We start from the raw sequence: 18,041 nt of genomic DNA, 5'->3' as shown, positions 1-18,041 counted from the left end.
TCATGTCATCTGTCCCCTTCTTGGCAAGCCCTGCACTAAAATGGAGTCGGTTAGGATTGTATTCGCTTGAGTTCAGATGAGGGGGATCTCATAGAAACCAATAAAATTCTAACAGGCCTAGACAGGGTAGATACAGAACGGATGTTCCTGATGGCGGGGCAGATCATTTAGGACTTGAGGTGAGGAGAAATTTATTCATCAAGAGTGGTGAGCCTGTGGAACTTGGTACCACAGAAAGCATTTGAGGCCAAAACATCGTATTTTTTCAAGAAGGAATTAGAAATAGCTCTTGGGGTGAAAGCGATCAAAAGATATTGGAGGGGGGGGTGGGGGGTAAAGGTTTAAACAGGGTACTGAGTTGGATAATCAGGCATGATCATAATGAATAGCGCAGCAGGCTCAAAGAGCTGAATGACCTACTCCTGCTCCTACTTTCTATGTTTCTATTTTCCATTCAGGTGTTAGACTTGCATTCAGTTCCAGGCTCGAGCCCAAGACCGTCAAGTGATTAATCTGCAGTCGATCACTCGACACCACTGTTGGGAATGAGTCAGTCAGTCCTTTCTAAAACTCAATTCTCAGTGGGTTTTCAATTGAGCATATGGAAGCTGTCACATAAAACAAGGTGCAGAACTTTATTAAACATTGTTGCCTAGATCTAACAATGGCAGACGACAACTTTAGATTGATCCAGATAATTCATGTCGTCATACTTAAGCAGTTTCCCCCCTCAAATTTGTCTATTAGATTCTCATGGCATACCCGTTTCTGAATTAAGTTGCACAGCACAGAAAGACATTTGTTTGGAGCTCCATAACATCACGCAACAAAGGGAGCATTCAATTACTCTGCGCATGGCAACAATTGCAGAAAAAAACGTAATGATCTTATCAGGTTTGGCAAGGTAAGTGGCACCAACCACACCTGTAATTAACTGAGTACCTACAATTATACCCCTTTAAACCTGAAGCAAAATAGACAAGTTGCAATTTAGGCTGCAAAAATGTTTGCGCAAGAATCGGGTTTATGTCCGTTCACTCTAGAAAGACTGAACACCGTGGCCTGAGGTGTTTGTTAGGTCCGCACTGGCTTCTTCAGTGCAATTCACCCAAAATCGGCCAACTCAAGTGCAGAAGATTGAGGAATTCGTGCACAATTTACATCCGGTGCAAACCGAGTTTCTGCGATATTTCCAACCAGCTTTAAAGACTGCGCTGTAAAGCCAGCCCCATTTATAAAACAGGCCACACTCCCACGGCAAATTGCTGCTAATTGTGCCGATGTCCGGGATTTTAACAAGGCTTCTAAAATCAAGCCATTTCTAAGGCACAAGGATGCTAATAGATACCTTTTAAAAGCTGACAAAATATTTAATTTACTAAGAAATAAACTACCGTCCACCAGTGAATCTATTAAATGGTTCTCAACCCATTTTTGGTTGTTTTAAATGAAGTTACTCATTACTCCTTGGCGATGGACTAGACACCGATTAAAAATGCTTACTTATTGTTAAAAATCCTTTTCCGGCTCTATTAATAAAACTGTATCAAGTTACAACTCTTCAGTATATCAAAGGAATGTTTATTAACGCAAAGGAAAATTGCATTCTCCCGATTGTACTGATTTATGGAAGAGTTTTATTTTTGTTATTTATTCATAGGATGTTGACATTTCTGTCACGGCCAACATTTATTACTCATCCTTAACTGCACTTGGGAATATGGCGAGCCCCTTCTTGGAGCTATGCCGACAGTGCTATTAGGTAGGGAGTTCCAGGTTTCAACCCAACAACCTTGGAGGGGAACCTGGAGGATGCGGTGTTCCCATGTGCCAACTGCCTTGTCGACCTATTGTCATTCCAAATGATAGAGGTGTCAGATTTGGAAGGTGCTCTCAAAGCCGTGGCAAGTTGCTGCGGTCCACCTGTGTGGTGGGTATACACTGTAGCCACAGTGCACCTACCTCTGTGCAGGAGGCAGAACTAAATAAAATTCAAATTCTTAAAGATCCAAAACTTAGTAATTTGTAGCACAGAAGTTGAATACCGCTGGAAAAAAAAAGAAACAGTTTGTCAAAGCTTTTCGTCTTGCACTCATCAGGACATTTCGCAAGAGTGGCAATGTAAGGGAAACAACAAATTTATACTGTACGAGAAGAGAATGCTGATTGGTTTTGTTTCCATTCATGTACATAGCTTTCGCTTAGCATACATTGTTGATTTGCATTAACAATGATAGCATAATTGAAATTAATGTTGCTAGGTTTGAACACATTCCTTCTGTGTCATGCTTCATCAGTTGCCCAGCTGAAAACCCATGACATTCTGGTGATTGTTTCTGGGATTTCTGATACTCAATCATCTGACTTTCCTTTTCAATGGAAGTCGAGCATCCAACCACCAACACCTTAGGCAATGCTTTGATTTCTTTTATCCTCAAGGTCTTTTCTTTTTTTAGTATGTTATGTTCTTCTCTATTTAGACACCCACTGAAATGCTTTGTGCACAGGTCACTGCCAAGTTAACTATAACTGGGCGGCATCGGGCACCAATGAGATAAACCTGAAAAGATAAATACTGTGATTTCCTACTTTCAGTGACGAAATATGCAAACTTTGAACAAGCACAAATTGCTAGACTGACCTATCTGCTTAATTTATTAAAATTTTAATTAAAATCCTTTTTGGGCGAATCGATAAATCATATCTAATCAATAGCATAAATATGTGACATAGAAAATCTTATAAAATACTTATTGTCCGATTCTGCTGCAGGTATTAGTTTGACACTAATATTTACTTTAGAGTAGTGTGAAGTATCAGCACAGAGTTATAAAGCTGCTAGCTCTGCAATACACTTTTGTCAGACCCACAGTGGCGATCTGGCCATGTACATCTCGGTGTGCATGGATATCTAGTCACCAGCTTTGAAGTAGATTTCAAATTTTTAATCTTAGCAGAGAGCTAGTGGGACAGTTTGCTAATATTGAAAACTTGGCTCCACACCCCCAGTTGCAGGCCCATTACAGGCAGCGTGAAGCTGCATTTTGGCCGCTAACTCTCTCTCTCTCTCTCTCTCTCTCGAGTCACGGGACGAGAGCTCAGTTTGAGACCTTTTCCACCCCGCCGGCGACATAATCAGGTTTGACGAAATTAAAATATGGTTAAATGGCTTAACGCCGTTACGTTACACTGGCAGGAATCACTACTGGCAGGAATCACTACTGGCTGGAATCACTACTGGCTGGAATCACTACTGGCTGGAATCACTACTGGCTGGAATCACTACTGGCTGGAATCACTACTGGCTGGAATCACTACTGGCTTCCAAAAATGGAAGCCAATCGCGATGACCACGTCAGGAGCTCGGAGGTGAGTATAGCCCAGAGGTGGTGAGGAACATCGCTGGGCAGTGCCCTGGCATAGCACCTTGGCATCCTGGCAATGCGATGTTGGCAGTGCAGGAATGGGGCCTCGAGGGAATCCCAAGGGGGAGGGCCATTATGTTGGTGGGGGGGGGGGGTTAAGGCGGTGATGATGAGGGGGAGTGGGGCCCCGATGCCAGCAATGGTGGGCGGGGAGCTATTGCCCCGATGCCTGCGTAGTGTTGAGGGGGGGGGGGGGCATGACTTGAACATGGTGGTAGGGTTGAGATATTCCCTTGTCAGCCAGGGACTCTAATGTCCGGGGGTGGGAGGCCCCCAGGGGGCCTTTACTTTATCTTTGAGATCAGGGCGCCGGATGTCTGTGGAGCTGAGATTGTCAGCTCTATCAGGCCCCATCCTGCCGGAATGACGAGCAAAACTGACCCCTGCATTTTCCTGACAAGTGTCAGTGGGTCTGGAGTTCCTGGGAAGAAACATGCCGGTTTTCCGTCAGAAACTAACACGTTGCCATTTTCTAGGAAAATTCCACCCATTGTTTTTAGTCTTACTGCCTCCTTTTTTTGCACTGACATGAACTGCATTACAATTGGGAAATCCGAGCTTTAATGGCTACATTTTGATATATAGGCTAATGAATAAAACTTTGAGGTATAGATGACATGAGTTAAAAATTTGCAGGCGACACAAAACCTGGGAATGTAGTAAATAATGAGAATAGTAACAGACTTCAAGGGCACATCAAACGAGCGAAATGGACAGGCACGTGGAAAATGAAATTTAGTGCAGAAAAGTGCTAGGAAAAAATGAGGAGAGGCAAATAAACTAAATAATACAATTTTAAAGAGGGTGCAGAGACAGAGACCAGGGGTAGTAACGTGCAAGTTGCGAGGGTCGTTAAAGAAAGCATGTTAGATCCTTGGCTGGGATTTTCTGACAATGGAGGCGGCTCCTCACTGGCTGCTGGCGGGGTCTTCTGAACTTCCCGAAGTCAGTGGCGGTTTGCGTTGCTCGCCCTTCCTGCCCGCTACAGGCGTGTGGGGGAGGGGGAGGATTGTGCGCGCGCGTGTCCTTTGGTGGGACCAGAAGATCTTGCTTACGGGAAGGTTCGGAAAAACCCACCTCTTGACTTTATGAATAGAGGGATAGAATACAAAAGCAAGAAAGTCCTGATAAAACCTTTAAAAGGTGAGGTTAGATCTCATCTGGAGTACAGCCTTTAAGTCTGGGTACTGCATCTTAGGAAGGACACTACGGTTTTTCAGAGGCTGCAGGTGAGATTTACTAGTATGGTGTCAGGGACTAGGGGCTTCAGTTATTTTTTTTTTCCCAAATAGGTCTTACTTTATTTATATATTTCTACAAAACAATCTGCTGCCCAAATCCAGATTGGAACCACCACTATAGGTCTTAGTTGACATTAAAACACATAGTTATTGGAGGTAATGGTTTGGAGTAAAGATGCGTCACCCGTCTCCTTCAACAATGATTAGGGAACTGGTGCCTAGTTTCAATAGTTTCCATGGACCCACTTACATTAAGCAAATGATGAGACCGTCACAAACACAGGACCCGCGTCACTAGAGTTGCTGATTCAGCTGTCCTGTGTTAGTCCACACAATACGACAAGAAAATTGTGCATCTTTCCCCACTTGCACAATGCAATGCAACACTGAAGATTAGCCAAGATCCAGCAGAGCACACCATTGCAATCTATGAGCTGATTATCAATAATTTTCATTTAAACCAGCCACATGTCCCCTGAACATTATTCCTAACTCCAGTTAAATATCTGCTCCAGATTATCCAAATTACAGGATAAAACACAATTGTGATCAAGGGACTTCAGTTATGTGGAGATGCCAGAGATTCTGCCGTTGTTTAGGGCAACACAGTAGCACAAGAGGCTAGCACTGTGGCTTCACAGCGCCAGGGTCCCAGTTTTGATTCCCCGCTGGGACACTGTCTGTGCAGAGTCTGCACATTCTCCCCGTGTCTGTGTGGGTTTCCTCCGGGTGCTCCGGTTTCCTCCCACAGTCCAAAGGCGTGCAGGTTAGGTGGATTGGCAATGCTAAATTGCACTTAGTGTCCAAAAAGGTTAGGAGGGGCTATTGGGTTACGGGGATAGGGTGGAAATGAGGGCTTAAGTGGGTCAGTGCAGACTCGATGGGCCGAATGGCCTCCTTCTGCACTGTATGGTCTATGTTCTATATGTTTTTCGTCGAGTACCGAAGGTTAAGAGGAGATTTGTTAAAGGTACTAAAAATGGCACATGGTTTTAATTGATGTGGAGATGCCGGCGTTGGACTGGGGTGAGCACAGTACGAAGCCTGGTGTTGTAAGACTTCGTACGGTTTTAATTGAGTAAACAAGGGGAAGCCATTACCCGTGGCAGCAGGGTCAGTAACCATAGGTTACAGCTTTAAAGTAATTGGCACAAGAAGAAGAGGCAACATGAGGAAACATTTTCTACACAGTGCGCTGTTTTGATCTGGAATGCACTGCCTATGTGCGCGGCAACACAAGATAAAAACACGCTTAAGCTACAAAGAAAAACTTCTTTTTAAAAAATGAACAGTAAAATTGTACAGCCTGGCAAAAATATGAGCGAGCATATTTGTATCCCATCCAAATATAAATTTCATAAAATTACAGAACGAACGACTTTACAATAAAATGTTTTTCCTTTTTGAAAACTTTGAATTTTCCCCTCTCATTCGTGTTATTCTCACTGGGAAGCAAGAAAAGGTTCGGCCCACCAATATTCCCGCAGATTACACCAACCCTGCTCTTCAGCCGACTTGCCCGGAGGTACATTTGAACAGTACGGAAGTAAGCCCCCGGAGAGATTTCCCTCCTACCCTCAGATGACCTTGCCAAGATGAGCAAACTGGACTCTAGAGGATTCCTTAGTGGAAATGTCAGTCAAAGCTGCGATTTGAATTATGACTTCCAAACTGAGATTCAATGCTTCAGTATTGTGACCATTTGGACAACAAATAAGGAGTTCTCTTTGTGACACTAGCAATTGCTTAAGACGATTTTGATGCTTTCTCCAATTGTAAAGTGCATTCAGACTGGAGCCTACAGAATAGCAATCTGGGGCTCGGGGATTGAGCTAGCAATCTTCAGACTGATACCAAAATTAAATGAAATCTACCTCGCTTATTGAATCCAGAATTTCAGGGAAGGGTGTTATTGGAGAAATAATATAATTTTGTCCATATATTGGATATTGCAACATCATGATACATGCAAGTAATAAATGTGAAGTCCTGAAATGCCAACTACTGTTTACTACCATATTATGGAAATGGTACTTTACCATCCTATCTAAATGGATTCAAGTAAAATGACATGGTCCTGATTTTGCAAAGGTCAGGCTTGAATCATGAGGCCAAACACAGTGTTCGATGCTGGTAATAAAGATCATAACAGTGAAGATGGTAACTTATAAGTTTATATCTGCACTTACTTATTATCTCTGTATCATTTATCTTGAAGCTACAAAGAACTTGATCAGTATTCCGAGCACGAGAAAATCCGTTACCTCGTACCACAACCTGATACGATTCTGTAACAACAGCATAATAGTACACAAACATTACAAATGCTTGTCAACATTATAACAAACTCTAGTCTTCTTGCAACTTAAATTTCTAACACATGGGCCGTTATACTGAGACATGATTGTAGACTGTATCGCATCAGAAGGGTAATGACGGTTTAAAAGAACATCACAGAGCCAAGCTCGAACATTTTACGCAAAGTTTCAGTAATGGGCTACAGAGCAATCTCTTGTGACTGCATTTTGAGACTTAACGCAATCCTGACATCAACCATTGGAGCTTTCGATTGTTTTTCAATATCACCCTGCATTGATTGCATAGCAACAACACTCCCAACAGAACTGCAATTTTAAACATTTTGATGTTTCTGGAAGGCAGTGATGGAAAGACGTTTGATCTACAAAGGGAGTCAAAGGTTATTGGCGGGGGAGAGGGGCGAGCAGCAGGGAAGTGGAGTTGAAGCCAATGATCTTATTGAATGGCGGAACGCAGTGGAAAGGTTGAATGGCCTGCTCCTATTTCTTAGGTTCGGGCCTGGAGGTGCCCTGTCCTTATGAGGTGGAGTGGGAGGGGGGAGCGGGGGGGCAGCTTGAGGACCTTCTGACAGGTAGGTTGGGACATTTGGGGGTCCACAGGCCGCGGTGGAGAGTGCAAGGGGGCTCGAGGGATTGGGGCGGCATTTGAAAAGGGCGCCCTGATCTCTTCCTGCTCAGCTTGTCAGTGCAGGAAGCGAGGTCAGTGCGGCCTCGGCGGATCGTTCCTCACTGAGGCCCCCCCCCCAAAAAAAGGCTCCCGTTTGATAGGAGGGTCGTTCTCGGCACCGATAAACACCCCGCTAAACACACCCCAAAAGGGACTTTTTTTCCCCCCCGATAAATCACGCCCAGAGTATCACAACCTTATGACTCAGAAGCAAGTGTGCTATTACTGAACCAGGGTAGGATTTAACCTTGAACTAAGCCAGGAAATCCATTCCTTCTTTGAACAAAAATAGAAAAGAATATGCATTTATAAAAACCCTGTTATTAAAATATGAAGCAACCGTTTTGTGCATAAATAGTTGCAAATCCAGACTGGTGCCGTAACAGTCTCAGGTATGGTGCGTTAGTTCAGCTTGTTAGTCAAGGTTCCAGTGCCATTTTATGTGAAGGAAGATAGGCACAAATCTTATAGTTTGTTTTGCATAGTGCATGAATACAATATATTGAAATGTTCTTTATCCACAATTCTATTATTTGCCAGAGGTTTTGTAGGAGAAATGTGCATGAGACATTGCCTCACTGCACAACTTCTTTTGTCATTTGTTTCTCAATTAACAAAACTACTTAATGTTTATTTGTATTACTTGTATTTGCATGTTATCTGTATTGTATTTGTCCTCACTCCCTGTTTACTGCATTGTTACACCGGCTCCAAGCAAGGCCGAACGTTTGGGGTATTCAATTATCCATCAATTTCCATTTCCTGCCACGGGTCATCTGCATTATGGCGAATAATGAGGATTTTGTTTTACCTTCTCTGGTGACTCATTAAAGATGAATATCCCCTGGGTCACCCTCATGTTTTTAAATGTGACATTTTGGTGTCTATCTACTGTAACAGTTCCTTTTCAAAAGGAAACAGGCCAATTTTCAAAACATTGAGTTTGCCGCTACGTTGAATATTCTGCCCCTTTTATTCCAATTCTTCCACAGACTGAACCGGTTTTATTGCATAATTAAAACACAAGGCCATCAAATATTAAGAGGTGATTATTATTTTATAACTGTGTCACAATTAATGGGATCATCTTTTCTTTACTCCTCTACAATATTTTATTTTAACAGGATTGGCATCTAAGCAATGATAATGATTACCACAATGCAGACATGCTCGCAAAAAATAAATATACAAAAAAATGGCTGGCACAAGGCAAACAAAAATGTGAATATAAAAACTGTGAACTGCGTTCTTGTTAATGTCACAGGGTTTAATCACGTCATTATAGCTTACATCCACCACTCTTCTGATGTCCCACTTGCCATTTCAGCTGAGGTATAATACAGAACCTCCATTCTGTCAGCTAGCAACCAGCTCAAATCTCTAATAACATGTCATCGCAATAAAGATTCCAGTTCAATTTTTCCACAAATTTCCGATCGGGTTCAAAGTCGCCAACCAGTCCACGAATCAAATTCTTGCTTGTGCCCAGCTATACGTGATTAATATGAAAGCTGAATGCCGAAATGGCTAATTCCATTTAATTTCAGGTTCTGACTGTGACCGAGTCCCTTTTCTTCCTTAGTTACTGTCAGATTGTACATTTGTCGATTTTGACAAGATAGCGAAGGGAAAAAGGTCAGCTCTGAAATAATCGGGCAGCGCTGGCAGCGAGATGGTGGGTTGAAGCTGGTGCGCGCTGGCTGTGCTGTCGGCTCTGCTTTTGTGACTCTGATGAGAAGCTGACTGTTTGCATCCACACCTGGTAGTTGACGTGGCCAGTAGGATGCCACATCCAGCAAAACCTTTCAATCATGTCCATGCACCATGAGCATAATCAAAGCAATGATGCTGTCAACTTGTATACAATGCACCTCCAACTCCAAATTGATGGCCTGTTTACAGGCTGCATGTCCTGGTCATTTCAAATCAACCTTATTACTAAGATAGCAGTGCGTTGCTCTACATCAGGAATTGCAGGATGCAAATTCTGTTCATGAATCCGTCAGTATGCAGGCAGAAAGCATGAAGTGGCATGTTATAGAAACAGTGATATCTTCACACATGTCGGTCACAATTCAGGAATGCCATTCTTTATTATTTTTCAGCTCTGTCAGTGCACACTCTATATTGACAGATTGGACTACATAAACATTTGGATAGTACTTTACAGTGCAGTCCTAAGAAGACCTGCAAGGTTTTCATTTCAAGATACCCTTATTTATATAGAATAACATAAAAGGACAGGTTAACATTGATTGGGTGATCATTTATCCTTTAAATACTTTTTCTTATGGCTTTCACTTTATAACGCAAGCACTGATGTTATTCTTCGCATTTTAATTTGGAATTTGGGAAATGTATGGAACCAATGAGTTATTTCTTCATTTGCACACTCTAATGGACGGACTCAAAACGATAGTTTTCAATATTTTCATTTTAGTGCAGCAGTAGTTTGCCTAAATGTAAATATTACAGAATTCAAATACAATACCATAACCCTGGATGATGTTCATTTGGTTGGTTAGATTAATTTTAGTTAAATTGCTTTGAGGACATTACAGTCTACAATATATTTTTCTCAAACAAAATATATATGCAACACAAAATAAACTCTGCACTTGAGATGCAATGCAAAGTATTTTTACAGGGACAAAATAAACGAGCAGATGCTTCAATTTTTGACCGTTGAAAATTATTTGAAGACATGCGATCAAATTGTATAAATTCTATAGGGGTCATGCAAACTTAACCGATCAGGAATTAATTTGACTTTGATGAGGATTAAGAAGGGTATTATAGCTAATCTATTGTCAATTTCACCATGGGCAGGTTAGGTTTAAAATGTACTACATAATTATGCGTATAATTTGATCAATGGTGTTATAATATTTAGAACATGGTTATGCATTACATAGAATTTGCATATTTAATTTGATATGAGCTTAATTGTAAATTTTGAGTTTCCAAGTTAGCATTGCTCCAGTTTTTAATTACTTATCAATTATCAAAATACAAGATGATCAGAGGATTAGATAGGGTGGACAGTGAGAGCCTTTTTCCTCGGATGGTGAGGGCTAGCACGAGGGGACATAGCTTTAAATTGAGGGTAGTTAGATATAGGACAGATGTCAGAGTAGGTTCTTTACTCAGAGTAGTAAGGGTGTGGAATGCCCTGCCTGCAACAGTAATGGACTCGCGAACATTAAGGACATTTAAATGGTCATTGGATAAACATATGGATGATAAGGGAATAGTGTAGATGGGCTTTAGATTGATTTCACAGGTCAGCGCAACATCGAGGGCCGAAGGGCCTGTACTGCGCTGTAATGTTCTATGTCCCCCCCTCCCCCTTATTCACCGTTCAACTATTCTTAATTGGTTAATTCAACCAGCATTTTTATCAATTGCAGAATTGCTCTCTGGCGACGGTTAGTGAGGCTTTGTTCCAGGTGTGTAAATGAATAAACATGTTCTTAGGAATGGGGCGAAAGGTTGTGAGGATCGGTGGCGAAGATTAACTGCTGTTGTGGTTCATGAAAAACTGTTTGATCAAAGTGTCATGCGATGGAAAGCAATTGCTCACATATTATGGAGTTTTCGTTATTTACCTTGGAGGGACACACAAAGGGGACTTGGTCACGAGTGAATTGGGTAGAGAACATGAAGTAAAATTTGTTTTTGGGTGTAATGGAAGGCGGGCGACAGTGAAATGTCAACCTATTTTGCATCGTCCTCAATTCACCATCATCCCCATTACATTATTGTCGAAGATGGAATGGGGTTGGAGAGCTAAATGGGCTTTATGCATCTTATACTTACCTATATTCTTAAAACTGATATGGTATTTTCATCCCTCTAGATTTTCTATTATGTCACAGTCTTTAGTCACAGTATGAAACTTCCAACATAGAAGGCTGGATTCTCCGTTCTGGAGACCATGGGCAGGATTTCGCCATTGCCCAACGCCAATATCATAATCAGCGATCGGGTGGAGAATCCATTCCGACACCCAAATCGGGGTTGGCGCCGGTCAGCCATGCTCCGCCCCCACGGAAGTGGTGTAATCGCGTCACTCGTAGCACGCCATTGGAACGGCGTTGGCGTGTCACTGAAAGGCTCTCCTGCGATGCGCCGCCCCGATGGGCCGAGTTCCCGACCGTGCGGTTGACGTGTGGTCTGAACGGTCGGGAACCCGGTGTGGCGGCTGCGGACTGTGTCCAGTGCCACCACAACCGGCCGCGAGCCACGCCGGTGGCCGGGGGGGGGGGCTTCCGCGAGGGCTCGGGAGACTGGTGGGGGGTGGCCTGTGGGGTCGCGGATGGCGGGTCGCGTCCATGCACAGCAAGCGCCATGTTGTACGCCGCGACCGCTGCAGGTCATTGTCCGCCCGTTTTCGGCACAGGAGCCGGGGGTTTCACCCGGTGCCGCTGCTAGCCCCTCACCGGTCCTAGAATCGTTAAGGGTTCGCTGCCAATTTTGGCGTCGTAAAATGCCTGCGAATTCTCCGTTTCAGCCGGCACTTAGCCGCTGAAATGGAGAATCCAGCCCCAAGTGCTCCGCCAGTGGAGATTCGCTACTGGTCTCCCCTGGTGCTAAGAGCGGAGCCTGGGTGCGATTCTCTTTGCATTCTCATGCTAATGGATGCATGCCGAAAAGGCCGGTGGAATCCCGGTATCGGGCCGCCATTTTGAGTGGGTAGTCCGATACCAAGGACCGCCCCCCACCGCCTCCAAAGAAAAACAGGTCACCTCCCCCCACAGCACACACGAGGATGGCCTGACTAGTTCCCCCCATCAGCAGACCACCCCCAAGTCCCCCTTTTTCACAGAAGAAAGCACATAGCTGCTTTTGATGTGGTGACAAACTGTCATAGCAAGAGTGTTTATAAACATTGTGATTAGCATCAAAGCAGAGTACTTGAGATGCATTCAGGTGTGAATGGAAAGATAGATGAACCACCAAGCTGCCTCATCTAACCACCAAGAATCCACCAAGCACCTGTCTCTGGAGATATAAGATTGCCAATCACTGGCTTATGCAATGAGTTGCTTTGTGAAATTGAATAGACGATTTGCATTTCAAAGGGTGTCAAGGGATTTGAAGCCCACTGAAGTGTACTTAGCTCTGACAACTGTAACAGCTGTTGCTTTAAACACTTTTGTCTGAGGCAGCAGATATTAGGGAAGGGTAGTGAAAATGCAGTGATTTTTAACTGTAATGCTTGGACTGCTCCAACTTTCAGGCAGGGGTGACAGGTAGGGGTCTCTGTTGAGGGGTCCTCTGATGGGGGGTCTGAGGGAGTCAGGTGGGGGCTCAGGATTTGCGTTGTGGAGAGGCGGGGGAGGGGGGAAAGAGAGGAAGGGGGATGCCCGATGGACTTTGGGGTGCACATCAGTTATGCACTGACCCCACTGTGGGGTCTGCCGCATCAAGGCCATGTTTGGAAAATTTGCACCAAATCCTGCCGAGAAGACTTCCCACTGTGGGGGTTAGTGCACGGGAGGAAGGGGGCGGGGGGGGGGAAAGAAACACTTTGGCTTTCAACCCGTTAATTGGATGGAAATTGGCTGCTGGGGACCGGAGTATCGGAATGGGATTGACGCTCGTGCCAATCCCGTTTTTCAACCTATGCTCCAATCTCCGCCGGATCGGGAAACCTGCTACCGGCATCGGGCAATGGGGAATCCACACCAAAATGTAGCACAGTGGAAAATTATTTTAATACAATTTCTGCGCATTAACAATTGGTGTTAGAGCGGCATGGCGGCGCAGTGGTTAGCACTGCTGCCTCATGGTGCCGAGGACCCGGGTTCGATCCCAGCTGCGGGTCACTGCCCGTGTGTAATTCGCACATTCTCCCCGTGTCTGTGTGGGTCTCACATCCACAACCCAAACAATGTGCAGGCAAGGTGGATTGGCCACGCTAAATTGCCCCTTAATTGGAAGGAAATGAATTGGGTACTCCAAATTTAAAAAACAATGAATGTTTACATTGCTAACCACCTTACTGCATGCTGCAATGTAAAGTTCAGCTCGATACTGAAGTAAATTATGCTGGAACAGTTCCAGGTATCAGCAGAAGGACAGTTATTACCATGCACTTCACCTAGTTAAGACCCTTGATTTTAGCCTGATCAGCTAGATCCATGGTTTTTTGCCTTGTTTTCCAATCTTGTGGTTGTTTGTATTCAAATTATGCCCGGGGCAAAAAGTGATCTTAAAACTTTTTGAAAGTAACCAAGAAGTACCAAACAAAAATTAATGTTTACATTTAGTGGCTAATTAGACACGTGCCCTTTTTTAAAAGTGGATAATAATGTAAGCATGAATGCTAACCAGGTAGCTAGGTGTTAAGGGAAGGTGATTTTTTTTTCATTCATTCAACCATTAGGTTGCACCTTGACACACGCGGCTGCGGACTTGCTATTATAAAATATAAGCATCTCTTAACATTCCTTGCAATCCACAACTGTGTACTGATGGATCTGACTAATCTCATGCAGTCTGTGAACACCTTTTTGACATGAGCTAGTATGTGTGTTTTGTGTTACAAGTTAGAGCTGAATGCATTTCAGGGAACACCTATCAGGAAACTGATCAGGCACGAACTTTACAAACAATACAAGTGTGTGTATCACTTAATTTCCTGCGAACGTTTCAATTAGTAGCTCAATTAGGAAATGTGATTGAGGGGCAGCACGGCGGCGCAGTGGTTAGCACTGCTGCCTCACGGTGCCGAGGACCCGGGTTCGATCTCAGCCCCGGGTCACTGTCCGTGTGGAGTTTGCATATTCTCCCCGCGTTTGCGTGGGTTTCGCTCCCACAACCCAAAGAAGTGCAGGTTAGGTGGATTGGCCACGCTAAATTGCCCCTTAATTGGAAAAAATGAATTGGGTACTCTAAATTTATAAAAAGAAAAAAAAAAGTAAATGTGATTGAAAGAATGATGCAAAGGTGTTCCTCTAAAAGATATCATGGCAACCACTACATTAAAATGTGCTTTTTAAATTCCCTCATATCACTCTTGATCTTTATCATTTAACGATGCATTGGCTTATATTGGAAATTGAAACCTACCTCCTGCACAGACACTTGATGGCTCAGCTGCTAGAATTTCAATGCAAGATTTCTTAAGAATCTGTTAAGACAGAGATGACAAAGAATGCTTTGGTGCCTAAAGAATTCAGCCACAAACATGTTTACAAAACGGTCATTCATGCTTTAAAATCGCTTCAGTTAGGGAATGGAGAACAATATACTGCTTAAAAGCTGCATGCGGGAACCAAGGGCTAAAAGCCGTTGTACCAAGCTTGGACTTACCGAATCAATAACGCTGCCCAATGCTTGAAATCCACCTTTCACTGGGAAAACATTATCAATGTTATCAGCTATCTTTGCCAGCTAAAAAAGGAAGAAAGTTCCTGGTTAAACACAGAATGGAGAAGCAATAACCATTTCCCCCCCCCCCCCCTAATTTGGTGAACTTTTCGCTAGACCCCGTCCCAGTGTGTTTTTTTGTCATTTAGAACCACATCGGTTTTCATGCCACTCCATAATTTCCTGAGACTTCTGCGCTGCTGCGCCAAGGTGTCTGTGGAGATCCTCGAAAACTCATCGGCGTAGCTCCACTCCAATCAAAACAGGTGCGAGCACGGATTTCCTCAATTTACGCTCGCTTGCTTGTCTGTCAGTGCAGACAGCCGAAACGTCATCAGCTAGCAAGGTCATTTATGGCTCTCGAGTAATTCTCAGCCTGGGAGAACTACTCAAACTTTGCAGCTTCCTCTCCATAGTTTTGAATTGATTTATCGGGGCAATTTATTCTGCGAGGTTCTTACTGACATCTTCAGTGTCCTTGACCAGAGTTTTGTGAGTCTCAGAAACCAATATGCCTTTGAATCTCTTGATGCATTTGGAGCAACAAATCTTTCTCCAGATCTATCCCGCAGGGCATTCCCATATTCATCATTCTTATTATGGGATGTGCACAACAGGAACATGGATCCAGAGGCACCATGGCAGGACACTGTTAATCTACCCCATCCCAAACTCACCCCCTAATGCTCCTGGGGTCAGTCATTGCTCATGTAATTTCCCAGGTTGGAAAAAGCATCACGGAAAATGCAAGTTGTACCTGAGTTTCATTGAAATCTTTCACACCAACACAATAAATTGTAGCTCCGTAACGTCTAGCCCTTTCAGCCTGTGCAAAAGAAAAGGTGTCCGCCAAATTTAGTTATTTTCAAAAATAAAGCGGAGACTGATTTTTTTCAATGTTGTTCATGAATACTTACTTCCATTTCTGCAAGATCATACAAATTATCTATTAATTCCCCATCCGTCAATGCAATGATGACACTGGCAGCTCGAATCCCTGTAAGTACAAGGCCAGCATTAATATTTTCCCAGTGTATGACACTCTTAGTAGCATGGAGTTTGCACAGCCTAATATAGCGCTACTGCAGCATTTAACGTCTCAAAATAATTTGGCGCCAAACTAAGTAATGGGAAAAAGTGGCATAATTATTTCCTACAAATTTTGTGCGCGCGATTCTATTGACCAATAATGAGACCCCAGGGCAGGGGGGGGGGGGGGAAGGAAAATACATCTCGGCATTCGCAGGATAACCTTGATGCGGTAATATTCTAAGTTCCCCTTACTGAGCTAATTACTGAACCAATGTATTAATTTCCTTGAAAAATTATGTGCCATGGACAGAAAATGGCGACCTTGAACTTCATAGGTGACGAAGAATAAGTTTGGAAGGGTTTTAATTGAGTTATAGATTCATGCACATGTAAAATTATAGAAGGATCTCAGTTCCCAGTCATTCTACCTTCAATCTGCCCCGCTCTAAAATCAGGCTTTGCTCACTACTGTTCATTCCTGCATATAAGGTGACCCACGTAGGAGATGGTTTTCCACCCTCATTACTAAAGAGGTACCCAAAAACCTATGCCCCACATGTAGGAAATGGGTCAACATGACAATAGTACCAGAGGTCCTATCTCTTCACTTCTCTGAAATGAAAATGAAATGAAAATCGCTGATTGTCACAAGTAGGCTTCAAATGAAGTTACTGTGAAAAGCCCTTAGTCGCCACATTCTGGCGCCTGTTCGGGGAGGCTGGTACGGGAATATCTGCCTGATATTCTCGTTGTTCAGCGTCCCAGTTTTGTTCTTGCCCTCTCAGGTTGCCATTCTGAACCATGCCCCCCTCCCTCCCACCCCACTCCGAATGTACAAGGGCGTCTAAAACACTCTCGAGCTTTGCATCACTTCTTTTACTTGCGAGTCACTTCGATGGGAGAAGTTTCCAGTTTATAAATTAACTAAAATCATTTCTGCTATGGGGTTTTCTGCTTCCCATTGCATTAATGTGCAGTGGCAGCACCGTGTATAAAAGTCACCGCACATTAAAATCAAATTTCCCGCTCTCTGGGGACCTGCAATGACTTATGGGTGATATCCCAAAAAGCGGAAAATTGATTTTAATATGTACTGACTGTTTCATGCGCTGCCATTGCTGCGCACTAACCTAATGGTGCAGCGGGAGACTGGGGATTAAATTATTTTAATTAGTCTTTGGAATGTAAATCAGAATATTTTCTCAAACAATGCAACTTATGAGTGAGGGTGATAAAACAAAGTTGGGATAATATTTTAAACAAGACTGCATTAGAAAGAGGACAGCACTAGACTGGGATAAAAGAGAAAAAAAAATGAGGGCGAGACATTCTTTGCTGCGTACCTCTTTTGGTCAGTCACTCTAGAATTTTCTTCTACGCTCTTATTTTCTACACTTATTTTATTTCCTTACTCCTCTATGATGAGGCTCTGAAGGCGCTACATCAATGCAAGTTGTTCCTGTTGTCATCGTCAACTTTTTTGCTTTTACTATGTTGCTACGGCATGTTGGGGCAATAGTTATCTCAGTTGGCCGGATGGCTGCTTCGTGATGCGGTGCGACACCAGCAGCCCACGTGGGTTCAATTCCTGTACCGCATGAGGCGCGGAGAGTTAAAATTTACGTCTTCATTTGCTGTTCTGTGGCTGAGACTGATGTCTGTGTTTGACAATGGGTGCAGGATGGGGATATTACATTTGACAACTGTCATTTCCAATGCGGGGGTTGAAGTGTGTTGCAAGTTGACAAATAAAGTACTGCTGCTGGAGATTAACACAGAATCTCAAGCACAGTATTATAAGAAGATGTAAATTATGGTCTGTAAGGTCAACCAGTACAGGTCTGTACCAAGAGCCAGATATTGGCATCTCTTAGTCTCGGCATTAAGTCTTTTGGCATTTCAAATAAGTCCCTGCTTTGAACATTAAATAAGGTCTTAAATTTCGTATTGCGTAAGTAACAACCTGTGAATACAGACCAAT

At 43.4% G+C, this 18,041-nt stretch overlaps 1 protein-coding gene across 3 annotated transcripts in view; it reads right to left on the bottom strand.

The window, feature by feature from the left end:
* Positions 1 to 18,041, bottom strand: part of antxr1d (ANTXR cell adhesion molecule 1d) — a 204,037-nt gene that overhangs the window by 160,377 nt on the left and 25,619 nt on the right. For all 3 annotated transcript variants that reach the window (XM_072491758.1, XM_072491757.1, XM_072491756.1), the window contains exons 6-10: positions 15,946 to 16,025; positions 15,786 to 15,854; positions 14,972 to 15,052; positions 14,729 to 14,789; positions 6,856 to 6,954 (exon numbers count right to left, since the gene is read on the bottom strand). In XM_072491758.1, coding sequence (XP_072347859.1) covers positions 6,856 to 6,954; positions 14,729 to 14,789; positions 14,972 to 15,052; positions 15,786 to 15,854; positions 15,946 to 16,025 — 390 coding nt within the window. The remainder of the gene's footprint in view (positions 1 to 6,855; positions 6,955 to 14,728; positions 14,790 to 14,971; positions 15,053 to 15,785; positions 15,855 to 15,945; positions 16,026 to 18,041) is intronic.

This window comes from Scyliorhinus torazame, chromosome 28 (assembly GCF_047496885.1).
Source record: "Scyliorhinus torazame isolate Kashiwa2021f chromosome 28, sScyTor2.1, whole genome shotgun sequence".
In the NCBI taxonomy this organism is placed as follows: domain Eukaryota; kingdom Metazoa; phylum Chordata; class Chondrichthyes; order Carcharhiniformes; family Scyliorhinidae; genus Scyliorhinus; species Scyliorhinus torazame.
This window is presented reverse-complemented; position numbering and strand designations above follow the sequence as displayed.